Source organism: Stenella coeruleoalba (assembly GCF_951394435.1).
Source record: "Stenella coeruleoalba genome assembly, chromosome: 16".
Lineage (NCBI taxonomy): Eukaryota > Metazoa > Chordata > Mammalia > Artiodactyla > Delphinidae > Stenella > Stenella coeruleoalba.
In genome coordinates, this window is record NC_137162.1 from 1,225,410 (window position 1) to 1,252,443 (window position 27,034).

At 56.6% G+C, this 27,034-nt stretch overlaps 1 protein-coding gene across 2 annotated transcripts in view; it reads left to right on the forward strand.

Moving 5' to 3' along the window:
- The first annotated feature begins 352 nt into the window (after nucleotides 1–352).
- The window catches only part of STK32C (serine/threonine kinase 32C), an 80,734-nt gene continuing 54,052 nt past the window's right edge, over nucleotides 353–27,034 (forward strand). For both annotated transcript variants that reach the window (XR_013824336.1, XM_079900605.1), the window contains exon 1: nucleotides 353–694. Coding sequence is in view for 1 of the 2 variants with exons in the window: in XM_079900605.1 (XP_079756731.1) it covers nucleotides 433–694 (262 nt within the window). In the remaining variant the exon portion in view is untranslated. The remainder of the gene's footprint in view (nucleotides 695–27,034) is intronic.

Sequence of the window (27,034 nt, forward strand, 5' to 3'; positions counted from 1 at the left end):
CCAAGGGCAGAGCCGCAGGATGAGGTTTAAGGCTTCCCCGGGTCGGGCGGCAGCAGTCCGCAAGCCACCTTTGTTCACAAAGGCCAAAGGGGCCCCCTCCTTCTCTCCTGTCTCTGCCGCCGCGTCGTCGTGCTTTGCATCTGCCCCTACTGAGGCGGGCGGCGGGTACCCGTAGCTGCTCGCCGCACCCCGCTCCGGCCCCGCCCCGTCTCCGCCCCCTGCGCTCGCTCCGCCCCGACTCCTTCCCGCCGGCCCCGCCCCGGCCCCGCCCCCGCGCGCTAGCATTCGGCGGAGCCGCCCGGGCGGCCGGGACCCGCGACCGCCCAGCCTGGGGCGCAAGGCGAGCGCTGCCAGTCGCTCCAGCTCCTGCTCCTCGCCCGGCGGGCGGGCCATGTCCCGGACTCTGGCCGCGGCGCGCACTCCGGTCCGGCCATGAGGAGCGGCGCCGAGCGCAGGGGCAGCAGCGCCGCGGCGCCCCCCGGCTCGCCGCCCACCGGCCGCGCGCGCCCCGCCGGCCCCGACGCGCCCCCCGCCCCGCCGCCGCCCGCCGCCGGCCAGCCCCGGGCCAGGGACACGGGCGATGCCCGCGCGCAGCCGCGCCCCCTGTTTCCGTGGAGCAAGTGGAAGAAGAGGATGGGCTCGTCCATGTCGGCGGCCACCGCGCGGAGGCCGGTGTTTGACGACAAGGAGGACGGTGAGAACGGCCGCGGCGGAGACTCCGGGCCGCTCGCGGGGACAGCGTTGGGACCCGCGCCGTCTGGGGACTCCGCACGCTCTCGCAGCGGGGCCGCGGCGGGAGGATTTCTGCGGGTCGGGGCACCAAGGCCTCCCGGTGGGAAGGCGTCAGGGGCGTCTCGGTTTCCGAGGAAACTCGCGAACGGTGCTTGCGATGCCCACGCGTGTCTTCCGTGTCCAGTGGCGGCGCGACGGGCGGAGTAGGCCGGCCGTCCCTGCGGGGTGAGGGTCTGCGGTCGGTCGGCGCGAAGGCCCCCGCAGTAGCGAGGGCGCTGTGTTTGCATTTTCCTTTTCTGCGAGGTGTGAGCGCTCGGTTGTTACTCTGCACGTGAGGTGTGCCGAGTTTGCGAAGGGAGATGCCTGCCCCACAGGTGGCGCGGGGGCCCGGCCCTCGGAGCTCAGTGTAGGTGACGGCGCCGCGTGGCTGCCGGCGTGCCCACCTTTGCACTCAGACGTGCGGTGGAGGCTTGCCTTTGTGCAAAGACCTGCCCTTTTGGGAACTAGTTTGCCCTCAGGTCCCCCTGCAGGTAAAGCTAGTGACCCGGAGGTGGACGCTGGTGGAAAGCAGGAAAGACCTGCAGGCACGCCTCCTGGAGCCCTGCCTGACAACGGCCCTTTCACTTAGCACCCTCGGGAAAGGTGGCTGTGCAGTGTCCGCCCCTGGGGCACTGTGATACTTTCACAGGCAAACATACAGCTCTTCTCTGCAGATGTCATGCAGATAAGTTAAATGCTACAAGATGACACATTTGATGTTTTTTTGACATTTTCTTAAAATAGTCGAAATATGCATTTTTCGTTTGTAGGCAGCCTGCAGAAGTAGGATGGATCTTTTATAATTTTAGAGCACAGCTCAGCGAAAGAGCCCAAGCTATTTATTTCTGATACATAATTTAAGCATTATAGGAAATTACAATAATACGACCTCAGGCCAGTGTTGGAGAATGTGCAGGCCATGTGGGCAGTCCTCACAGACAGCGATGCAGAGCCTGTTGCTCAGGGGGGCCTGGGCTCTGATGAGCCTGGCCCCGGTCATCGGGGAGGGGCATGGTGCCTGGACTTGCTGGAGGGGCATCCAGGACCAGCCACGCCCACTCAGTGTGTTCTGGGGAGACCTGTCTTCGTGTTCTAACTTTGGAACACAGCTCACTGCTGGGAGTGCTTCCTATGTTACATGTTTTTGTTTTTAGAGTAAATATCAAAGTGAAGAAAGCCCAGAGTGAATTAGGAACTAATCAGGAAGGAGATTTGCATCTAGCTTCTGGCTGCACGATGAGAAAACGTCTGAGAAATCCATCAGATGTCTGATTTCGGTACTCGCTGGTGGCAGCTGAGAGCTGGCCACTCTTTCATGTCTTAGCATTTTTCTCCCCAAGGCAGGTGGTGTAGAAAGAGAGAAATTGAGGTAGCACAGTGGCTGCCTTCAGCTTTGAAAGGTAGAATTTTTCTACCTGTTCACAGTGTGTTATGTCTCAGGATCCAGGGATCGTTAAGGAGGAACCAAGAGCACAGAATCCAGCTGTGCTGCGCGCGATCGGATTTGAGAATTATCTAACACGACCCCCTTCTCCCCACCCCTGTCCCCGTTTGCCTGAAGCAGGACGGCAGAGGTGCCGGGTCTTCTGGTCTCGTGAAGGTGGGCTGTTGGCTCGGCTACAGGTGCTCGCTCTTTAGCACATGTGCCCATCATCACCTGCTCATCCCTGGGCATGGTGGCCACATCTCCAAACTGAACACAGCACGAGACTTGCCTGGGCTTTGTTTGGTAAGATTAGGATGCCAAGCCTGGCCCTGGTCCAATGGCCGTGGATGTGATCCAGGTGGGCGGCCACTTTGTCCCACTTTTATTCCATGTTTTCACGTTATCGTCAGGGCGCACACGACTTGGGAATCACAGTAGGTGTTTGCAGAGAGAATGTTGTGCAGCTCTTGGCCTGAAGCCTGTGGGTTTATTTAGGCAGAAGGAGTGGGGTTTGGAAAGGCGGAAGGCCAGTCTTTCAAGAGGAGAAAGGCTGCACCCCACCTTTCTTTCAGGGTGTGAAGACGTCCCCCCAGACAGGGAGGGTCCCACACTTCCTCGGCCCCGTGCAGGGTGAGCCGAAAGAGGTGATAGAGCTGTGCTGAGGACGTGCATTTACTGGGACTGCACGGTTGCCATGGCAATGTGAGACCTTCTGATGAATTTTTTAGATTAAAATACCCAATTAATATATCAGATTTGGTATGCAGAGAAAAGGAAAAGAGAAAATAAGAGTGCAATTTAACAGAGTGCCAGGTAGATTCCAACTACAAAGTGGAGTTATGACACGTGGGATCTTAAATGTCCCCCTTCCCTGTTAACCCTGAGGTGTCTGAGCCACTGTCCTTACTTGGCAGGTGTTGGGTGCTTGTTCAGAATTCTCTGGGCTTCCTCCTCATACCGGAACCAAGGGTCCCCTTTCCTCTTCCCGAAACCCCATGCCTCCTCCCGTGCGACCCCCCTTGGGCTTCAGGAGCAGTTGATTTAGGGGTTGACCTTGCTCGGGACCTGCCCCAGTGCTGCGGGGTGCTGGGCAGGCCCCTTCGTTCCTCTCGTCTGGGTGTCCCCACGAGGGTGCTGAGTGGGGTTCCATCACTTTCTGCTGAGCAGCTCAGTAACTGGTAACTGGGGGGCACCCGCCGTTCTCAGCAGTCTGGCTAGTCTCAAACCTAACATGGTATTAGCTTGCTAGTGGGGGGCAACTAATCACCGAGAAGGTTTGCCTTTGCCCAGAGAACTGGAAATAAGGGGGCCCTCGAGGGCTGAAACGCCTGGCCTGGGTGTGTTGGGTGGGGTGGGCAGTAAGGCGGGACACTCGGCTACCAGAGTCTTATAACCTTTTCCAAAATTTATAAAACCTTTGTTTTTTTAATTAAGAAGCATTAAAGTGTATAAATTTGTAAAAGAGTTTAAGACTTTGCTAAAATTATTCTATATAGGAAAACCAAGACATCAGTAATTTCAGCACTGAGACCTATTAACGTGCCTCTGCCCCAGCCTTTTTCTAGGAATGTACTCACACATCAGCCACATAGAAACACTCTTTATGTCTTTGATACAGAAATGGGATCATGCTCCAAATACGGTTTTGTCTCAACCTGCGTCTTTTACTTAGCGATGTGTCATGGCCGTCTATAGATCTGCAGCGTCCTTTGTTGGCTAAATTTACAATAGTGGTTCTCAACCCTGTGAACTAGACTCAAAGGATGCTCTTAAAAACTGTGGCTGCCTCCTCCGGAAATTCAGATTGAATTTGTTGGGGTGCAGTTGGGGGGCGCTGGGGCTCAGGCACCAAGACATAAACAGTTTACCAGTGAGCATCCTTGTATGTTCATCTTTGTACACTTGACATTATTTCCTTAGGATAACTTCCTAGGAATGACATCGACGAGTCAGAAGAGTGTGCACGGAGTGTGGCTTGGTGCCGCTGGCCAGCTCCCTTGGAGATGGGCAGTCCCGGCACGAGACATGGCTGTCCTGGACGGTTGTTACGTGGCGGTGACCAAAAGGATGGGGCTGCTGCAGGTGTGGGGTACCCAGACAAAGGAGGAGGTGGGGAGACCAGTAGCAGACGAGGAAACATGAATAAATGTAGTGAAGGGCAGGAGGGGCCTGAGGAGAGAGGAAAAGGGGGGCCTGTGTCCGGTGCGGCTGGCCGGGAGGGAGATCCCGTTTGCCTGCCCTCGGAGCGCACGCAAGTCCTCTTTCTCCGACCCTCACCGCCTCTGGGTGTTAGTGATGTCTGTGTTTTGACCGTCTGAAAGGTAAAAGGATTGTATTAGTGCTCCGAGTCTCTGATGACCAGTGAGGTTGGTAACGTGTTTCTTTGCATGTTGGGGGCGTTTGTGCTCTTCCTTCCTGAATTGCCAACTCCTACCCCTGACCTGTGCTCCCTGTTGGCATGTTTGCTGCCCGGTTTCTTTCCACGGTTCCTGGTATACAATGGCACATGCCCCAGAGCAGTCATTTATCTTTCTGCGTTGCTAGTTTTCTTCCGTGTGGATGTGCTTAGTTTTTGTGTGGTCAGATTCATCAAGATCTTCCTTTCTGGCAGTTTCTGGCCTTGGTGCCCTGTTAACACCAAGCACAAGTGATACTCACCCAATTTACAAACCTGCACCTGCACTTTCTTCTAGTACTTCTGTGGTTTCACTTTTCATGTTGCAAATTTTGGTCGGTTTGGACTCACGCTGGCCACAGTGAGCACGGTTTCCTCCCGTGGGTCCTGCTCTTGCTTAGGCTGGGCACATTCACTGCCTGTTTCTGTCGAATTGTGAACGAGATCTTTGCAACCATCACGTTCCACCCTGGTTAGTGCTGGTAGGAAGGAAAGCTTAACTTTGAAAAGTATCCGGCCCGTGTGCGGCTGCCCTGCTAAGGTTCCCGTTAGTCCTCATGGCTTTTGAGTTGATTTTCCCAGGCGTCCTGGGTGGTCGGTCGTGTCGCCTGCCAGCAATGACTCGGTGACTTCACGGTGCTTATGCCCACTCTTCCCCGTCGTGTGCCCAGGGCTCACGGGCAGCGGAGAGCGGTGCTGAGCGCACGGGGGGCTGACCCGATCGTGCTGATGGGGCCGTGGTTCCAAAGTGACAGTCTAGCCCTGTTTACTGAGTCTTTGACCAGTGGTGCGTGGACCTGAGTTTTAATAGGTGTCTCTTCCCTTCCCTCCTGACCCTGGGAAGAGGGGGTGGCTGGCGATGGGGGTGGCAGCTCTCTGTGTGGCCCAGGCTCGGGCTGATGGCAGTTCACACCCCGGCCCCTGCAACGCGGGGGCCTTGGTGGCCAGCAGCCTGGTGGCTGCAGACCCTGGGTTCCTTTAGCAGCTGGCAGCAACGGTGCAGAGGCCCCCGGTGCAGGGGTGGGCATTTGGGTTCAAGGTGGGGAGGAGGTGTGTGGTCCCGGCTGGCCTTGCACCCCTGCTCCTGGATTCCCTGGGCTCCCACATGCAGTGCCAAGTGTCCCGGCGGGGCCGTTGGGTGGCACTGAGTTTGCTGCGTTCCTGTGGCTGACGAGACTGGTCTGGGATGGACTTGGGACCCACTGTCGTACTTTTTTATGTAACAAATGTCAGCTCTGCACGTCTATCCATCTGGCTGTGTGTTTTAAAATGCTAAAAATAAGTTGATTTTCTTTTAAAAATCTAACCACCCATCCTCCCAGTTGAGAAGTAGTGCGAGGATGCACTGGAGGTGAGTTTTGCTCAGGGCTCTTCTGTGAGGGTGGAGCCGCCCAAGGCCCCAGGATGGTCTGAGGGAGGCAAAGCCACGGACAAGCATTTATTCGGAGCAGGGTCAGGGCAGCTTACAGTGGCTCCTAAACTGTCAGGGTCCCCTGGGGACCTTGTGACAATGCGGATTCTGATTCAGCGGGTCTCAGGTGGGGCCTCAGGATCTGTGTTCCCATCCGGCCCCAGACGGTGCCAGCGTGCTGGACACGTTGAGGACACACCCTGGGTGGGAGGGCTTAGCGAGGACCCAGCAGGTGGGTGGTGGAGTGGGCGTGGCCCCCAAGGCACTGGCCCCACGCATAGGGAGCAGCAGGGGGCCGCCTGCTCTGGTGCTCCGCTGGGCCATGGCAATGGTGTTGGCAGTGGGTGGGAGTTTCCAAAGCTACTGCTCGTCCTTCGTCTGGAGATGGGCTGGCTCTTCCTGCAGAGGGATCTCATTTAGCTCTGTTCTTACTTCTGTGTTGTTCTTTTTCTCTGGGTAGCCCGCTACACACGTACCCAAAACATCAGTAGCATTTTGTGTCCTGCATTTTCAGGTGACGCTACAGCCTGAACTTCCTGCTTTGCAATGACTAGATTCTCACCCAGGTGTGGCAGAGGACGCGCTACCAGAGGCAGGTGGCCTCGGGCTGTGTAGACGCCCCCCTTCTGGCCACTGTGTCCTCTTGTCCTGCTTGCGCTGAGAGTCCAGCCCCACGCCCGGGACGTGCCATGGGTGTCCCCTGTTCTAGGCCGCCTGAGCCCGGTGGTTCCTGTGTTCAGGGTCTGTGCTCCGTGGCCCTGGTCCCGATTCCCCTGTCAGTAGGAAGCTCAGAACCAGATTTGGTGTCCGTTCACCTTAGTGTGGGAGCAGGCCTTCTACCTGGTGTCTTTTTTCCTTCCCAGTCAGATTTTTTCTCCTCATTTGAAAAAGATGTAGAACTGTGTGTTTCCTCCTCCCCGCCTCACTCTGCTATCGCTGTGTAGCTCTAGGTAGAAATAAGGCTTTGGTACGCAGTGTTCCTGCGGGCTGGTGAGGGTCCGGTGAGTGCTGAGCCTTGCTGTCCCGCAAGCTGTGTGCACGCCCCCTGCAGCCCTGCTCCTGTCCCCCCGGGTCGGGGCGACACGTCGTCCACGATGGCTCCTCTGGGGCCTCCTTCCCGCCTGGGGGGTGGGCACACGCTGATCAGTGGCCTGCAGAACACGCTGGGCCCGCCTCTTCCCCAAACACTGGCCGGGCCCAACGTGCTGAATGATTTTAGTGCTCATAATTGGAGAAGCTACAATTAATAAAATTATTGTTATTTTTAAAAACTGGGAAGCCTGCTTCATCAGAAACTGTTTTGCCCGTTGACCTGGAATCTATTATCTAAAAACCAAGGCAGCTGACCGAGATCAGTGTGGCTCCGTCCAGCCCCAGCTGCGTCATTTGTCCCCACCCTCCGCATCCCCAGGTGTGACACAGGAGCCTGCGGTGGCCTCCAGCATGCGGCCCGAGCAGGCGTGGCCGCAGTCTGCGCTGTGCAGACCCGGCTTGGTGTTCTTTAAGTCGTGAAGCCAAGGAGATGATGTGGGTGAGAGTCAGTGTCGCCCCCAATTTATTAAAAATAGGAGCTGAGCACATTCAGATTCCTGGTGTTTACACGCTGACTAGGGAGGTCTCTGCTCTCACATCACGGCTTTTCCTTCACGCGCACCAGGCGGGGCTTGTCACCGAAGCCAGAGACGAGCAGCTTTGCGCTTGTGTGTCTGTGAGTCTGTCAGGCCTGGCAGGACGCTCAGCCTTCTCGGGCATCAGGCACACCCCCCACCCCGCCCCGAGCAGGGTCCGAGGTGCTCAGTGCTGTCTTCCCGGGCCCTGTGTCGGACTCGGGCCCGTTTCCGGAACGCCCGGCCCCTGGGAGCCGGGAGCGGGGTCTTGGTCCCAGTAGCTCAAACCGGGCACTGTTTTATTATTTATTGCTGGTAATAAAAAACCCCAAACTTAGTGACTTAGCAATGACCATTTTTATCATTTCTCAAGATTCTGTGACCTGGGACTCTAGACAGGGCCCAGTGGGGATGGGCCCCCTGCTCCGCACGCCACCTGCGGAGCCAGAACGTGCTTGGGGGCTTCCCGTTCACGGTGCCTCGTGATGGCTCAGAGGCCTCAGGCTGGTGGAAGCCTCTGCGGAGTCGTGTCCCTGGCGGGGGCGGGGGGGTTCCTGGGGGGAGGGGTGTCCTTAGCGGGGTGTCCCTGGGGTCTCAGTTCCTGCTGGCGGCTGCGTATCAGTTATCTATGACCGCCTAGCACATTGCCCCAGAACGTAGCGGCTTAAAGCGACACACATCACGTCCTTGTTTTGGGAGTTGGTAATTCTCGGGGGCGGCTCAGATCCCGGCCGCGTGCTGCACTGTAGGAGCCCCTGTGGCTGTCCTGGGGTCGTGTTTGTTTGCATTGTCCCCGATTCTTTCCTTTTTTCTTTTTCTCCGTGTCAGGGTCCTCTTGTGTTTCTGAAATCATATTTTAGCTCCTCAGGCAGAAAGGATAATTTGCAAAGTTAGCACAGGACTGAGAGAGGAGAAAAGGAGGAAGATAAGACAGAAAGGAGGGAAGATGCAGAGAAAAGGGGGGTAAAGAAATCACGGGCTGAAGAAAGGGTTGGGCCCCAGCGTCCGTGTGCTTGTGCATGGGCTGGCGTGGCCCTGCCCGGTGGCAGATCTGCCTGGCGCTGCGGGCAGTGGCAGCTGAGATGGAGCAGCGGGTGGGCAGTGGCGGGGTGGGTGGCTGCCGCCCGGACAGCTGGGGACGAAGCGGAGAGGGAGGCCCGGGCTCTGTGCCCCGTGGAACTAGAGTCGGACGGTGGACCCTCAGCCGTGTGGATCCCGAGGCTCGCTTCCAGAGCCCACGGCACTTGGAATGTGCCGGAAGCAAGGGGCTTAGCCAACAAAGAGCCCCGGAGCTGGGCCTGGAGCAGACCCTGTGCTGGTGCCGGGCGTGTGAACCATTAGAGCAGGAAGTGGTGGGAGGGACCGAGAATTGGGGGTCAACTCCTGCTGTCCCAGGCTGCCCCCCAACGACCTCAGCCCCCCCTCGCCCCCCGCTGCCCTGGGCCCCTCTCCAGCGTCACTGACCTTACGGGAATCAGCGGGCGGGAGCCTGCGGCTCCTGCCTCCTCACAGTGGCCGCGCACCCGTGGGTGCCCTCCTGTCCGGTGACCGGGCATCATTATTAATAGTGCCTCCTTTTGCTCTTAGACGTGTCCCAGTTTGGATGATAGATTATATGGCTGCCCCTCTAGCTGCCAGACACTGTTTCCAGATGATCCTTTTTTCCTTTATAGCTTTTTATTATATAACGGAAAGTGACAAGAAAAATATTAAGACTTTCAGTGTCTTATGTAATCTCACCACTATTATAACAACCATTTGCACTTTTTCGTATCGCCTTCCAATCCATACTTGAATACATACAAAATATATATTACTTTTAACAAACTTTGTTAAAGTAAACTTTGTTTAGAACATTTAGCTTTACAGAAAAGTTGTGAAGGTGGTAACAGAGGGTTCTTGTATATCCCACGTGGTTTCCCCTAACGCTAATATCGTACCTTTGTCATAACTAGGGAACCAGTGGTGCGACATGGTTGTACTAGTCAGGGTTCTCTAGACAAACAGACCAATAGAATAATAGCGTGTGTGTGTGTGTGCGCGTGTGTGTGTGCGCGCACGCGTGTGTGTGCGTGTGTGTGTGTGTACACACATATGCTTACATACAGGTATTTAAGGAGGTTTATTAAGAGGAATTGGCTCAGGCAGCTGTGGAGCCAAGAAGTCCCGCAACCTGCCGCACGCGAGCTGGAGCCCCGGGGGAGCCTGTGCCGTGATTCAGGGCGAGTCTGAAGGCCTGAGACCCAGGGGAGCCAAAGGTGTGGTCCCAGCCTGAGGGCAGGAGAGGATGAGACCAGGGGTCGCTGCTCAGCAGGGCGGCCGGAGAGGGGGGCCTCCCTCCTTCCTCCGCCTTCTGTTCTGTTGAGGCCTCAGGGCACTGGTTGACACCCACCCACATCTGGGAGGGCCACCTACCCTTCTGAGTCCCGGGTTCAACTGCTAATCTCATCCGGAAACTCCCTCACAGACACGCCCGCCCAGAACACTTTAATCTGGGTGCCCAGGGCCAGTCAAGGTGACATGTGAAATCTCTCAGTAACTGAAGCCGTAGTTTATTGAGGTTTGACCTGTTTTTACTGAATATCCTTTTTCTGTTCTAGGATCCCACCCAGAATCCCACATGACATCTAGCTGTCCCTCTCTAGGCTCCTGTGAGCTGTGACAGCTTCTCAGACTTTCCTTCTTTTGACGACCGTGACGGTTTTGAGAATAGCTGGTCGGGTATTTTGCAGAATATCCTTCAGCTGGGATTGGTGACGTTTTTCTCATGGCCAGACTTGGGTTATGGGTCTTTGGGAGGAAAACCACAGGAAAGGTAACCTTCTCGTCACGTCCTGTCAAGGTCCATACTCTCAGCACAACTTATTGCTGCTGACGCCGACCTTGATCACCTGGCCGAGGTCCTGTCCGTCAGGGGTCTCCGCTGTCAGGTTACTCGGCCCCCCTGTCCACACTGTGCTCTTTGGAAGGAAGTTACACTGCACTGCCCACACTTAAAGGGTGGGGGGTTAAGGTCCACCTCCTTTAGAGGAAGGTAGTTACATAAGACTATTTGGAATCCTTCTACCCGGAAGATTTGTGTATTCTTCCCATTTACTTTGCTCTTCAGTCATTCATTTGACCCCACGTGGACTCATGGATGTCTGTTTTATGCTTTGCATTACGATCCAATACTATTGTGTGTGTTTATTTAGTTTTTGGTCAGGTTGTCCCGCTTTAGCCGTTGGAAGCTCTTCCGTTGGCTCCTGTGTCCCTCTGGCCTGCTGTCCTCACCATTTCCTGTCTTTGCTTCTTTCTGAGCACTTCCTTACTTTCTGGGACTAGAAGATGCTCTAGGCTCATCATGTATATTCCCTGACCCAACCCTAGAATCAGCCAGTTCTCCAGGGAGCCCTGGTCCTTCTATTGGGGAAGGTGTTAGAAACCAAGATCTGGGTGCCAGGTGTGCTCACCATTACTGGGAGATAATGATCTTTTAAAGCACAGAGCTATCTATGTAAAATAGACAGCTAGTGGGAAGCGGCCGCATAGCACAGGGAGATCAGCTCGGTGCTTTGTGACCACCTAGAGGGGTGGGATAGGGAGGGTGGGAGGGAGGGAGATGCAAGAGGGAGGAGATATGGGAACATATGTATATGTATAGCTGATTCAACTTGTTATACAGCAGAAACTAACACACCATCGTAAAGCAATTATACTCCAATAAAGATGTAAAAAAAAAAAAAATAAAGCACAGAGCTGACCGCACTGCTCCCTGGCGTAAGGCTCTGGGGTCCCCCATCACTGCCTTTGTTTAACTGAATGTACCTACTGTGCTCCTGCTCTGTACACTGCAGGCGGGAGGGAGTGTGAATTGATACAACCACTTGGGAAACTGCGTGGCGCACCATTTCTGAGAGAGAGCACAGCCCTGACGTCCAGGAGCTCGCCTGGACCTCTCCGCTGGCCCTGGCATTCTCCTGCTGCACGTGAACGATTTCACAGAGCGCCCGCAACAGACCCCTCTGACCGTGGTGGGTCAAGACAAACACAGGAGCCCTCCATAAGCCTTTTGGAGCGCAGACAGAAACGTGACCATTGTCCAGGCCCAAGTGACCAGACTTCCTGGGTCCTGGCCGCTGCTTTGCCAGTTGCAGTTCTCGCTTCACTCCTTCTCAGCCTCTGTAGTGGGCTTAAGGTGCCCAACCGTAAAGTCACGCAGCCTCCAGACAGCATGGGGCCGTGCTGCTTGAACCCTCCTGAAGGTCACTGACGTGAGCGCAAACCTGACCCTCACAGAGATGCCCCTGTTCTCCCTGTTGCAAGGACGGTACACGGGTGTGTGCAGCCTTACGCTGTCTCTGGTGGTCTTTGGCTGGGGGCATGGACACCTGCAGCCCAGGCTTGCATTCCTAGGTGGGACCCATCCAAACGTGTACATCCGTGCACCCAGAGACGCACACACGGGAGTCCGCACAGCACGACGTGTGGTAGCCAGAAGCTGGAACCGGACCAAGCGTCCACCGACGTTACTCGGACGAGCGAGTCCTCGGGTCTTCGTTCTGTGCATCCTCTGTGCCGTGAGAGTGAAGGCCTCATGGCCGCACCCCACACGGTGCACCTCTTAACCTGCTGCCGAGGGAGCGAGGGTCCCCGCTGCTGACTCCGTGCTGACAAGCACAGAAGCCAGGGTGCTGGTCTGTGCCACAAGATGTCAAGCCCATGTCCCCCTGGGGGGCACCAGGGTGCCCTGTTGTTTGAGCTGAACGCTTGTCAGATGTGCACGTTTTCTGTACGTTTGTTATACTCTAATCAAAAGTTTACAAGAATATTTAAAAGACCCCACTGGTGTCCAGCCTCCCACCCGGCAATTCTGGGGCTGGGGAAGAGCTGTCCAAGGTACCGGCTCTGGGTGGAGGCGAGAAGCCTGCAGGTCAGGCTCCCGGGACTCCAGGGCTGAGCTTGAGCGGTGCACTGTGCTGAGTGCACGTTTCATAACTGTTGACTCGTCACATCACAGGCCCCCGAGGGTGGACAGGAGTGAACCATGTGTTTTGGTGTCCCCAGGGTAGAGACGAGCGCCAGGTGTGCAGAAGACATTCGATGTGGGGCTGGGGAGAGAACAAACGCCTGCCTCATGCTGCCCGTGTTGAGAAGCTTCGATTGATGCCGTGGCCTCATTCCTTGGCTCCCCATTTTCAGCAAGACTCTTTGACAGCACTTTGTTCTCTCAGGTGCCAGACCTAACCTCCGATGCTCCCTTGAGCCTACAGGAGCCAGGATTTGTCCCCACGGCCTCGGAGCCCTAGTGAGGGCTCCCTGCATGGGGCGAAGTCTGACGCCCAGTTCTCAGCTCCCTTGTCCTGGACCCACGGCAGAGCTTGACCCTCTGGGCCCCTCCCAGCTTCCCTCTCTTCCCGCAGCTTCCAGGACGCCCGCTGCCCTGCTGTTCCTTCTCGGCCCCTCCTAGGACCCTTCTCCCCTCCCCGCCACGGTGACGCTGGAGCACCTGGGGCTCCTGCCTGCTCCCTCCTTTTCTGCTGCGCTCGTGCGGACAGTCTCACACTTTCAAATATCATCCATGTGCCGGCGACTCCAGGTTTTATCTGTAGCCCGGACCTGCTTCACACGTTCCAGACTGTTCTGTCCAGTCTCTGGCTCGTATATCACAGATATCTCCTGAACGCATTCACACCTGCACCCCTGGAGTCTCCTGGCTCGCTGACCTCTTCCTTCCAAATGCCCCTAGACCCATCCGGGAGCCCTCTGCCACGTGGCAGCCCCTCCCCGCCCTTCATGTCACCTTCGCTCTACCTTCCAAAGCATGGGCTGCCTGTGTCCCTCCCTCCCATAGGCCCCGGGCACCCCATGCCCCCCCGCTCCTGCACCCAGCACCCTGGTCCCCGCCCCTCCTCTGCACCGAGCACCCTGGTCCCCGCCCCTCCACCTGCACCCCGCACCCTCGTCCCTGCCCCTCCTCCTGCACTCATCACGCTGGTCCCTGCTCCTCCTCCTGCACCCAGCACCCTGGTCCCCGCCCCTCCTCTGCACGCAGCACCCTGGTCCCCGCCCCTCCTCCTTCACCCAGCACGCTGGTCCCTGCTCCTCCTCCTGCACCCAGCACCCAGCACCCTGGTCCCCGCCCCTCCACCTGCACCCAGCACCCTGGTCCCCGCCCCTCCTCCTGCACCCAGCACCCTGGTCCCCGCCCCTCCACCTGCACCCAGCACCCTGGTCTCCGCCCCTCCTCCTGCACCCCGCACGCTGGTCCCCGCCCCTCCTCCTGCACCCAGCACCCTGGTCCCCGCCCCTCCTCTGCACCCAGCACCCAGCACCCTGGTCCCCGCTCCTCCTCCTCCTGCACCCAGCACCCTGGTCCCCACCCCTCCTCTGCACCCAGCACGCTGGTCCCTGCTCCTCCACCTGCACCCAGCACCCTGGTCCCCGCCCCTCCACCTGCACCCAGCACCCTGGTCCCCGCCCCTCCTCCTGCACCCCGCACGCTGGTCCCCGCCCCTCCTCCTGCACCCAGCACCCTGGTCCCCGCCCCTCCTCTGCACCCAGCACCCAGCACCCTGGTCCCCGCTCCTCCTCCTCCTGCACCCAGCACCCTGGTCCCCGCCCCTCCTCTGCACCCAGCACCCTGGTCCCCGCCCCTCCACCTGCACCCAGCACCCTGATCCCCGCCCCTCCTCTGCACCCAGCACCCTGGTCCCTGCCCCTCCTCCTGCACCCAGCACCCTGGTCCCCGCCCCCCCTCCTGCACCCAGCACGCTGGTCCCCACCCCTCCTCCTGCACCCCGCACCCTGGTCCCTGCCCCTCCACCTGCACCCCGCACCCTGGTCCCTGCCCCTCCTCCTGCACCCAGCACCCAGCACCCTGGTCCCCGCCCCTCCTCTGCACCCAGCACCCTGGTCCCCGCCCCTCCTCTGCACCCAGCACGCTGGTCCCTGCTCCTCCACCTGCACCCAGCACCCTGGTCCCCGCCCCTCCTCCTGCACCCAACACCCTGGTCCCTGCCCCTCCTCCTGCACCCAGCACCCTGGTCCCTGCCCCTCCTCCTGCACCCAGCACCCAGCACCCTGGTCCCCGCCCCTCCTCCTGCACCCAGCATGCTGGTCCCCGCCCCTCCTCCTGCACCCAGCACCCTGGTCCCCGCCCCTCCTCCTGCACCCAGCACCCTGGTCCCCGCCCCTCCACCTGCACCCAGCATGCTGGTCCCCGCCCCTCCACCTGCACCCAGCACCCAGCACCCTGGTCCCCGCCCCTCCACGTGTGCCTCTGACCTCTGCAGGGCAGTGTATCCCAAGGGCATCCCCTCATTCTCTGCTAGGAGTCCAACGTGATGCTCTCTACTGGGCGTCCTCCACGCCAATGGCCCACCTAGCACCCAGGGGTGGCTCTCTGTGTGGCATCTGCCCACAGCTCCTGCCCAGAGCATCGCATGGCCCGATCCCCCCAGCGGCCAGGAGAGCAGCTGGCCCAGTGTTTTGGCAGCAGGGTGGGGCAGTGATTTGGCCAGAGCACGGATCACCATGTCTCCTTCAAACCTTTGCCCGTCCTTCTCCCGGGAGGCCCACTTTACAGTTGTGCCTGGGGACCCACCGGGCCCCTGCCAGGCCCCTGTCCTGCTTTGCTTTCTGGGCACTTAACCCCGGCAACTGTGTACTGCAGAGCCTGTGCCATCTGCGTTCATCTCAGCCCCTGGCCCCAGAGTGAACATCCCACGGGGCGGGGTTTTACCTCCTAGGTTCCTTCCTGTATCTCACGTGACTCGACATCACCTGGGTAGGGCGGGAACCGAGTGAACATGGGGTGAGGGGGCTATATGCCCATGACTCTCCTGAAGGGCCCACTTCGGGGCAAGCAGTAAGACACCTCAGAGAGAGGCCTTCCAGGGCCCTAACTCGCCCCGGACAGCACGACCACTCTGCTGAATTAAGGCCCAGGGCACTGTTCCTTCCACAGTGCTTTCTGTGTCAGGCGGCAAGGGCCCCGGCCTTGGGGGGCCAGGTGTAGGGCGACCCCACCTCCCTGGGCAGCAGGGGCCTATGTCCCTGTGGACGGTCAGACCTGGGCTTCCGTCCTTGCTGACTCCGTTCCCCCTTCTCTGACGCATGTGCCTTCTGTTCTGGGCTGTCAGGACATTCAGGTCAGGCCCGCTGGTCACCGGAGAAAGAGGCGCAGAAAGCTTGGCTTTAGGACGAGCCAGGGAGCAGCAGCTGCAGGGCCAGGGCGGCTGCCCAGCCCGACTGAAGGAGGCACAGGTGTGAGGGAGGGGTTTCGGCAGCTGCGGGCGCCCCTGCCCTGAAAGTCCTTTCCCTGAGTTAGGCTGGAAGCTCTTGCACGTGGGCTGGTTATGAAACACACGTCTGACTGGAGCCGAGAGTCTGGTCGATGGGATGCCCGCACATAGGGCCAGGGCGGCCTCCCTCCGCAGAGGGTCCTGGGGCTGGCAGTGCCAGGCTGTGCCCGTAGGACCCCCGGACGTCCACAGGCCTGAGAGTGGAGGCTGCCCTGTGCTGCATGGAGCGGGGCTGCTTCCAACCTGGGCAGAGGCAGCAGTGCTGGCGCTGGGCCCAGTCGCCCTGGGGGGCAGGGCCATCCCGTGCGCGGTGGGGGAGGGGGCTGTCAGCAGCTGACTCTGATGCAGGAGCACACCCCGCTCCGTGTTCCTGACAACTCATCATGCCTCCAGGCATTGCCACGTGTCCCCTGGGGGTGACACCGTCCCCCAGGCTTTCCTGTGGCTTTTCTGGGGCTGCAGCTGGGGAGCGCATCGAGGCCGTAGGTGCCGGGCTGGGGCGGGCGGTGTCGCTTCCGAGTGCCTTTGGGGGTCCCGGCCCCCGGCCAGGCTTCTGGGCCCAGAAAGGTGCAGACGGGGCGGAAGAGGCTCCGAGAAGCGTTGGCCCCCGTGGGTGTCAGCAGTAGGCCAGGCCCCAGGTCCCCCCGTGTCCCCTGCACCAGGCGCCGCAGCCTGGCCTCGCTTGGCTCATTCTGCCGACTCCAGCGCCTGCTTTGGGGGCTCCAGGGTTGAGAACTCTCAGGGCACCTGGGCTCTGCCTGGGGTTCTGGGGTTAACCTGGGTGTGCGTGTGTGCGCCGGCATGTGTGTGAATGTGTGTGCCTGGGGGGTGCACGCCGAGGCCGGGTTCACAGGCCGCTGCCCTGGCTGTCCCGCCTTCGTGGACCCCTTGTCCCCGTGAAGGTGCAGGTGCCGTGGTGGCTCTGGCCTTCCCGGGGCGGGGGTGGGCAACCCTCGTGGGCTGTTGCCGCCGGTGTTCTGTTTCCTTGCGTCTTGAAGGAGTGTCTGGAGTCGTCGAGGCCCCGGGAGGTTCCGTCTCTGAAGGACCCCATGGTCTCCTGCAGGGGACGCCCTGGACGTGGGGCGAGGCCCAGGGTTTGGGTGGGGAGGCAAAACTGGCGACTGACCCCGTGTGGGGCTCTGCCTCCTGCCCCCTTCTCTGCTGGGATGGCGGGGGCGTGGAGACCCACGTACCTCCCACTGGAGCGTCCAGTCTGCAGGGGCCGCAGGTTGGGAGTGGCCGTCTCATGCACACAGGCAGGCCTGGAGCCTGCACAGGCTGTGTCTACCAGCTCTGAGGCCGGAGGCGCCATGCCGAGCTGCAGGGAAGGTCAGAGCCACAGGTGGCAGCTCGCGAGCTGTGCGTCGGGCTGGGAGGCGAGGTTTGTTCAGCACGGCCTAACTTGGGGCTTATCACTTCCAGGGGCAGGGCCTTGTCCTGCCCACCCTCCCCCGGGGATGACACACGTCTTCTGGCCCCGTGTGTGCAGCTTGGAGTGAGAGTACTGTGGGCTGAGGGGGCCGAGGGGACAGTGGTCGCCTGGAGCCAGGTGGGGTGGGCCTGGCCTTGGACCTAGGAGCTGTGTCCAGTGGAATCTCCAGAAGCCTTTACAAAACGAACTCAAGTTGCTTTTAATTAAAAAAAAAAAAAAAAAAAAAGCGATGCCCCAGAGAATGCAGGTTCACTCATGTGCAGACGTGTTAATTGAAAGGTTCCGAAGGTTTGTTAATTACACTTCCATCAGCAGTTCCTTCTCTCCCAAGTGCAGTCACTTTCCATCTTGTCAACGAGCAAATGATGGCTCCCGCAGGACAGGCATCAAGAGGAGTGAGGTGGGGGCAGTTCTGAGATGGGTTGTGCCTCTGCCCCTGGGCCTCCTGGTGTTGGGGGCCTGGGGTGGGTGGCCCTGGGTGGGTGACCCTGGATGGATGTCCTGGATGGGGTGGTCCTGGTGTGCTGGTCCTGGGTGGGGCGGCCCTGGGTGGGTGGCCCTGGTATGGGACCCAGGCCAGTGCAGAGACACCTTCTCTAGGGGTTTTTCTCCACTTCTGGAAGAGCCACGGTGGCGGGGCTGCCTTGTGTTCACTCTGGACTCCACAGGGCCTGGCACCTAAGAAGCTCTCAGTAAATGCGTGTTGGACTTAACTAAACTGGACAGAAACAGACAACGAAGGAGTCAATGTGGGTGTGCTTAGACCAGCCCCAGCTGGGGGCTTTGTGACCGACGGGAGTCGCCATCTCCTCCAGGGACTGTGACGGAGCATGCCGGGGGCAGACGCAGCCCAGCCCTGCTCTCCTTTCTGGCTGGGTCCTGGGAGTGCTCATGGGGTCTGGGGTAAAGGCATATGCTGGCCAGAGGGTGGCCAGCTGGTACTGCAGAGGCTCTGCAGGATCTGTCCAGCAGGCGTGGCCACATCGGTTGCTGTGGAGGACTATACAGTTACCCCCAAATTATGCCTCTTATGTTGGCAGACGAGGGGCATTTCCAAACGTGATGAACAAAAGAAACAAAGAGAAAGTTTGGTCTTAGGAATATCTGCATTTCCTTGATGACTAAGGCTGTAGATGACTCTTTAACTCGCTGATTGGCCCTTTGTGCAGTTGTTGCGTGAAGTGACTGTTCAAGTCTCTCACCCATTTTGTGTTGTGTGTGTGTCATTAATATCGAGTTGTAAGAGTTCTTTAAACGTTCTGGATTCAAGTCCTTGGATGGATGTGTTTTGATTAGTGCTCTGTTTTGATTAGTCATTTCTGTGTCTTGTCTAGGAAATCCTTGTTTACCCTAACGTCAAGTTTGGATCTAGGATAACTTTCAAATTAATTTTTGTGTGGAGTGTGAGGCAGGGGACTTCATTTTTCCCTGTGTGGGTACCCAGTTATTTCAGCAGCATTCTTTGAAGAGACTTTTCTTTCTCTACTGGATTACTTTGGCAACTTTGTCAACAGTCAGTTGATCTACATATGTAAGTTTATTTCTGGAGTCTCTTTTTATCTTTCCTTATACTGATGACATGCCATCTTTATTATTGTAGCTTTATAGTAAATCTTGAAATGAGGTAGCGTACATCGTCCAACCTTGTTCATTTTCCACATTTATTTTGGCAATTCTAGATCCTTTGTATTTTCTTACACATTTCGAATCAGCTTGCCAATTTCTACAAAAATGTCTGCAGATATTTTGATTGGGATTGTATTAAATCTACAAATCAATTTTAGGGAGGATGGACATTTTAGTGATACTGAGTCTTCAATCCATGAACATGGTATGTCTCTCCATTTATGTAGGTCTGCTTTAGTTTCTCTCAGCAATGGGTTGCAATTTTCAGTAAAGAGGTCTTGTACATCTTTTATTAAATGTATCGCCCAGTATTTTATGTTTATTTGATGTTGTTATAAGTGGCATTATTTTTCTAGTTTTGCTCTTAGATTTTTTCATTGCTGGTACATAGAAATAGAGTTCATTTTTAAAATCAGTTTTATTGAAGTGTAATTAACATAAAACAAAATGAATCAATTGTAAGGATGTGATCCAGTGAGTTCTGACAGATGTATGTAGCCGTATAACCGCCACTGCAGCCAAGTGTGGAGTCTCTCTACCACCCCAGGAAGTTTCCCTGTATCCCTTGACAGCCAATCTGGTCATGTGCTGGGAGGTGGGAACCAGTGCTGCATTTCATATCACTCCCTTTCAGTTCTTAATGGTGATTCTGGAAAAGGAGACGTTTTTAATTTTGGTGAAGTCCAGTTTTTCATCAGTTTCTTCCTTTATGGTTTGTTCCTTTTGTGCCTTTCTAGGAAATATTTACCTAACTCATGGTCATAAAGATTTTTTCCCTTTGTTCTAGAACTTTTATGGGTTTGTTTTAGCTGTTAATTTTGTTTATGCTCCATTTCAAGTTGATTTTTGTATTGATAAGAAGTAAGGGCCAAAGTTCTGTCTCTTCTTTCCTCCTCCCATTCCTCCCTCCCTCCCTCCCTCCTCCTCCCTATTTCCTCTCATTTCCCTCTTTCCCCTCTTCCTCTCCCTCCTGCTTTGCAATATGACGTCTGTTTGATCTAGAACCACTTGTTGAAATGACCATCCTTTCCCCCATTGAAGTTCCTTGGCATCTTTCTTGAGAGTCAGTTGAACTTATAATCGTGGGCCTATTTCTGGACTCTATTCTGTTCCATTGATCTCTTTCTCTATCTTTACACCAATACCACACTGTATTGATTATTGTAGCTTTAAAATAGGTCTTGAAAGCTGATATGTTTGCCCTCCAACTGAGTTCTTTTTCCAAATTGTTTTGACTATTCTAGATTCTTTGCCTTTCTACGTATATTTTAGAATCATTTTGTCAGTTCCTAAAATAAGCTGGCTGAGATATTGATTGGGATTGCGTGAAACTGTTGGTCAGTTACAAAGGAATGGACCTTTTAACATTTTGAGTTTTCCAGTCCATCAACATGGCATGCCATGCATTTATTCTGGTCTTTGATTTCTGTCAGCATGGCTTTGTAGTTTTCAGTGTGCAGGGACTGCACATGTTTTGTTTAACTTATCCCTACAAATTTTATGTTTAAAAAATAAATTGTTGCATATTGACTATCCTAAAACCCTGCTGAACACGCCTATTCTAGTGTCTTATTTTTAGATTTCCTAGGGTTTTCTATGTCACTTGTGAATAAAAGACAGATGTATTTCTTCCTTTTTACAACTTTATGCCTTTTCATCCTGTCTAGACATCCAACACAAGGTTGAAGAGAGGTGGTGGGAGCAGATATCCTTGCCTTTTTCCTGATCTTAGGGAGAAAGTGTTCAATATTTCACAATTAAGTATGATGTCAGGGACTTCCCTGTTGGCGCAGTGGTTAAGAATCCGCCTGCTGGTGCAGGGGACACGGGTTCGAGCCCCGGTCCGGGAAGATCCCACATGCCGCGGAGCAACTGGGCCTGTGCGCCACAACTACTGAGCTTGCACTCTAGAGGCCATGAGCCACAACTACTGAGCCCGCGCACCACAACTACTGAGCCTGCGCTGTAGAGCCTGTGTGCCGCAGCTACTGAAACCTGCGCACCTAGAGCCCGTGCTCCACAACAAGAGAAGCCACCGCAATGAGAAGCCCGCGCACCGCAACGAAGAGTGGCCCCTGCTCGCTGCAACTAGAGAAAGCCCACATGCAGCAACGAAGACCCCAAAATAAAATAAATAAAGTATGATGTCAGCTGAGCTTTTTCAGAGATTCCCTTATCAGATTGAGGAAGTGTCCTTCTTTTCGTAGTGTGCTGAGTTTTTTGTTTTTAAGTCATTAATGGTTGTTGAATTTTGCCAAATGCTTTTTCTGTATCTGTGGAGATAACCTCCTTTATTCTGCCAATGTGTTAAACTGCACTGGTTGACTTTGGAACAGTATTCCAATCTCACATTGTTAGGGTCATGTTTAGATATTGCTGAATTCCATTTGCTAATATTTCATGATTTTTACATTTATACTCACTAGGGATATTGGTCTAGATTTTCTTTTCTTGTGATGTCCTTGTCTGGTTTTAGTATCAGGTTTATGCCAGCCTCATAAGAGGGGTTGGAGGTGTTCCCTCCTCCTCTGTTTCCTGAAAAAGTTTGTGTGAGGTTGGTGTTATTTCTCTGTTAAATGTTTGCTAAATGTCACCAGTGAAGCCATTTGAGCCTGGAATTTTCTTTGTGGGAAGGTTTTAGTGACGAATTCGATTTCTTTGATAGATATGGGGTATTCAGAGTTTCCATTTCTTCTTGTGTTGGTTTTGGTAATTTGTGTCTTTCAAGAAATGGAACTTACCTCATTCATCCAAGTTGCTGTGTTTGTTGGCATAAAGGGGTTATTTTTCTTTCAGTGTCTGTAGTGATGCCTCCGTTTTACTCCTGATGTCAGTGTTTCATGTTTTCGCTCCTTTTCTGTCTGTCAGTGACAAAGAGGAATGATGAAATCGCCAGCTCTGTTGGTGAGTTTGTTTCTTCCTTTTGTTGTTGGTTTTGCTTCAGACACTGGGTCTGATTTTGGCCGCATACACATTTGCTACTGCCGTGTCCTTTGGGTGACTTGAACCTTTTATCCCTAAGGAATGTCTGATGACGTTCCTTGGCTTCAAGTCTCCTTTGATGTTAACGTGGCTTCCTGGTTCTTTAGTTGGTGCTTGTGTGAGCAACCGTTTTCCACCCTTAACCTCTCACCTCTGTACGTTTAAGTGGGAAGTGGTATCTTTATAAATAGCACATGGTTGACTCTTGCTTTTTAAAATCCAGCCTGAAAATGCCTGCTCTTTAATTGGAATGTTAATCCATTTACTTGAACGTAACCGTCCATACATTTAAGGCTACAATCTTGCTATTTTTTCTACTTTTCCATTTGTTATCCCCATCGATTGTTCATCTTCAGTCTCCCACGTTAGAACATAGACCCCTTGAGGGGAGGGGATTGTTCCTTGAATACATGTACTGAATCCCCCTGTCTCTGGGATGGGTGGTCCCGGTGCTGCAGCCCTCGGGCTGTTTATGTGCATGGAAGAGGCCGTGTGGTCAGCAGTGTCTGTGCGGGGTGCCCGCACTGTCCTGTGGTCCCACCTCCAGCCACGCCTCCTCACCCACGCGGCTGATGTCCGTGCCTCTCCTTGTAGCCCAGCGAGCCCCTGGCCCTAGGTGTGCGGTCTGGGTGGTCTCAGGCCTCTTTAATGCCATATCCTGGCATCCGTGAGATGCCTCCCTTCCCTCGGCCAGTGGGGACCCGAGGCTGCAAACGCCCAGAAAGTCCGCAGCAGCGAGTCCCAGAATTCGGAGAAACTGCGACAAAGGAGGGCGTGTCTGCAGCCAGACAGCTGCTGGTCCTGAGCCGCTGGCTCCCCGTCGGGAGGGTCCGCGCCTGTGGCCGTGGTGGGGGGGGTGGGGGGGGTGGGGCTGGGCAGGGCCTGCTGGACACCGGTCGGGGAGAAGCGGGCGCCATCTGGGACCGTGGGGAGGAGAGGTGGGCGGCGACAGCTGGCCGTGTCCACGCTGTCACCGCCGCGGCAGAGCCAGACTGCGTGCTGTCACCGAGCCCTCAGCTCCCTGCCCCTGGGGCGCTGGGTCGTCTCCATGACAGCCTCCGTCTGCACCGTCCTCTCCCTTCAGAGGCCTGGGCTCGCAGCAGACGCCGGGGCTCGGAAAGCCGGTGGGCCCTCCGGGCTAATCCGGCTGGTGGGGAGAACGGTGCCCCCCACCTGCTCCAGGTAGCAGGCCGCCCCCTCACCTGCCTCCTCAGCGCCCGGGGAGTATGGGCGGCCGCTTCCAGAGGAGGCTCAGAACACGTGCCAGGAGCTCCCGCCTTCCTCCCGCGTGGCCCCGGGCCGGCCCAGCACGATGCTCCCTTCCCTTCGGGCGTCTCTGCCCGTTTCGGGCCCCGGGGGAAGGGCGTCCGGGCTGCTGGGTCACACGGCCAGGAAGGCCCGCCGGGGCACCGGCTCGGCCTCGGATCCTTGGAAGCTTTGAGCCTCAGTGACAGTTCCCGTTCCAGTAACCCCTTCACCCGCCAGCCCCGCCCTGCTCTGCTCCGTATCCGGGGCCCGAAGCCGCCCCGTGTGCAGTGAAAGGGAGGCCTTGCCAGGGCTGTTTCACGCGGTTCGCAGATGCTGAGACGAGGAGGCCCCGCCCTGGGTCTGAGGCCTCGGCTGACTGCTGCTTGTGCCCGCTCCGGCCCCGCCCCTTCCCACCCCACGTGGCCCCCACCTGCGCTGACCGGGCCTCACCCTTCTCTCCCCTGCGCGCCCGCACCGGGTTTCCTGCGTGGTGGGCTGTCTGTGCTGGTGGTGGCGAGGGGCAGAGGGTGTGAGCCCCCTGGACCCAGAGAACTCAGAGCAGGGCGGCCACCCCAGCCTCAGCCTGCAAGGGGTGGGCTCAGGGCCTGGAAGTAGACCAGCCAAGCTGTCATTCATTCGCCCCGTGCCTGCTCCCGGGTCGCTGCACCTTCCCTCTGGCGACAGAGAGGAGAAGCAGAATCCCCTCCTCCGGCCGAGTTCCATCGAGCAGTGGCAACTGGCGTCGGGACATTTAACTGGTGGCCCCTGGCTCATCACAGGTTAACCGAGTGATCAGAACGCCCTTTGCTGCATCTTGCTATCGGTCCTTTTGCCTTTACTGTGTTTCTCTCAAGTGGGGGCATCAGTGTGCTCCTTAGTACATTACCCTCCCCCCACCACGAGCCTGAGGCATCAGGTCCCCAGGCACAGGTACCCACGGGGCCACTGCTCCCTTCACCACGGAGCTGTCTCTGAGAGACCGCGGCACTCTGTCTGGGGGCGGCGGTTCCTGACACCTGCAGAAGGCGACACAGGAGCCTTTTCGGTCGCGGCTGGCACTGGCTCCGCCGGGGGACACGTGGCCTGGGGAGGGGGTGGCCCTAGTCCGCTTGCTCTCAGCAGTGGCGGTGGGTGGTTCTGTGGAGCCCTCGCGGGGGCAGCAGTCACAGGCGCCTCTGAGGTTGGGCTCCGGGTGTTTGCAGCCCGGCCAGGCTCTGTGTGAGCACAGCGTTGGGGTGCAGTTCAGCGCCTCTCCCCCGTCTGCCCTCCCGCTGAGTGGTGCTGTGTGTGCCTGATGGGGCGCGAGGATGGCGTGGGCCGCAGAGCACGGCCCCCTCCCCTGCACGTGGGACTGTGGTCTCACACCCTCCCTTCCCTGCTCAGACGGTGCCTTCGGGGGCTGGGCCGCGACAACCGCGTGGGCTAGGGGAGTCGCATCCGATGCTCAGCTTCTCCTGCTGAGGCCTGAGGGTCCCGTGGTCCCCGAGCCCACCCTGTAGGGCCGCAGCCCTGTGAGAAGTTGCTTTCCTCGTACGGTGGCCTGTGAAAGCCTCTTGACCAGCTGCAGAGTGGACACACCTCCATCTGTGTAGCCATTTTCTCAGAGGAAGATCTTAATTTCCTAAGACAATGTTTCCAGTGCTTTCCAGACTGGGTTCCAGGACCATATTCTTGGGCTGCGTGAGAGTATATTTTTTTTTTAAAAAAGGTCGTTCAGGGAACTTCCCTGGTGGTGCAGTGGTTAAGAATCCGCCTGCCAGTGCAGGGGACACGGGTTCGACCCCTGGTCCGGGAAGATCCCACGTGCCACAGAGCAACTAAGCCCGTGCGCCACAACTACTGAGCCTGCGCTCTAGAGCCCGCGAACCACAGCTACTGAGCCTGCGAGCCACAACTACTGAAGCCCATGTGCCTAGAGCCCATGCTCCGCAACAAGAGAAGCCACCGCAGTGAGAAGCCCGCACACCTCAACTAGAGGAAGCCCACGCACAGCAGTGAGGACCCGACGTGGCCAAAAATAAATAAATAAAAAAATTTTTTAAATGAAAAAAAGGTTGTTCATACTGAGCGTGAGAAACATGGGTCCAGGCCCCTTAAGACGTGAGTTGGCAGACGGTAGGGGAGGTCTAGTGAAGTAAGTAGGAATAGCTTGGTCCTCTTTTACATCTCATTTAAAAGACGCTTTAAAAAAATAAACAGCAGTATAAAGAAGAAAACAGAAAATAGCCCATATACTCTCATACCCAGATAATCCCTATTGGCATGAAAACGCAATTCGTATGCAAGTTTCAGACATTAAAACTGCCTGAGGATAGAAAATGGAGAGTGAAGACCTGTGTCATACACACACATGTGGGTCTCTTGCTGCTCCAGAATTATGAATAAATTCACTCATTTTTCCCTAGAACGCTTATGGATTCACTGTGTGTGTGTGTGTGTGTGTGTGTGTGTGTGTGAATCCTGAGGGGTCACAGGCCAGCAGGTAATTCAGGCCCTCAGTTCTCCATCCAGCGGAGGCCGCTGGGGGCCAGGCTGGCTCTCCAGGTCTGAGGCCTCCTCACAAGAAGAAACCTGCGAGGGTCGCAGGAGAGGCAGGGCGCCGATGGTCCTGCAGGTCCAGAGGCCCAGGGCTGTCCCAGCAAACCCCCAGCCTGCCACCTCCCTGCCCGCGGCCGGCGGGGAGCTGGACCCCAGTCTCGTGGCGGTCGCTGTGCCTTCCTCTGGAAGCGGGGTCAGCTCTGGCTCTCCCCCCAGAGGCTTTTGGGGAGCTTCTTGTCCTGGCCACCCTCATCGCTGCGTCATGTGGTTTTTGTATCCTGGCCAAGACGCTCATCCTGGAAACCACAGACTTGAGCACCCACGAGGATGCAGGCTCCCGGCTCTGCTCAGTTCTTTGACTCTTATTTTTGGAAGCATAAAAGAGAACAGAAGTCTTATGCTCCGTCTCAAAATAATGTCATTCCTTAATTCTATTCAGTTTGGCCAAAAATAGACCCATCCCTTTTCCAGAATAATAATCCAGCCTGTTGAACTGGAAGGGGGAGGAGGGGGCCAGCATCGAGGCCGTTTGGGGCTTGGCCATGGGGACTTGAGAGCCTTGCCTGGGTCTCCCAGGAAACCAGCCCCGGAGCAGAGCCACGTGTGCCTTAGTACGTGGTGGGTGTCCTCCTGTCATTCTTAGACAGCACACGGAAACCCATTTAAACACCTGGGAACCAGCTCAGGGCGGAGGCCCTGACCCCACCCTGTGCCGGGAGGGCGCGGGAGGCCCACGTCTGCAGGATCGTGGGCACCGGCAAGCCGAGCCCAAACTACTCGGCTTTTTGGCATCTTGTGACTCTTTAAAAATCACCTTCTTGTATCTTTCCTCGAACATGTTTTTTGCTGCTCTTTTTGTGCTGTTTTCTAGCTGCACATCCACCTTCTAATTTTCTGTGGGTTGGAGAAATTGGCGACCAAAACGTCGGTCATCAGAAACTGGTGTCCAGCCTCGGGGTGAAGGTCTGGGTGAGCCTGGGCGAGGCCGCGGGGCAGGGGCGCGCTGTCGTGCGGGTGTGCCGGCTCTTCTCGGCTGCACACAAGCCCCTGCCCCGCCGTACGGAACTCTGTCTTCACTGCCGCCCGTCCGCAGAGAGGCCACGGCCCCAAAGGGGAGCCTGTATTTCCTGGAGAGATGGGATCTCCCTGTAAACTCTCCTCTCCCCACCAAGGTTAGAGCATCTGTGCTTCCTCACAGAGATGCCAGGGGAGGAAGGAGCCGGGGAGGGACAAAACGGGGCCCCTGGGGAGATTTTGATGGCAGGCTGATGCGTCTCTAACGGGAGGGGTCGTCCGAGGGTCTCCTGACCCCA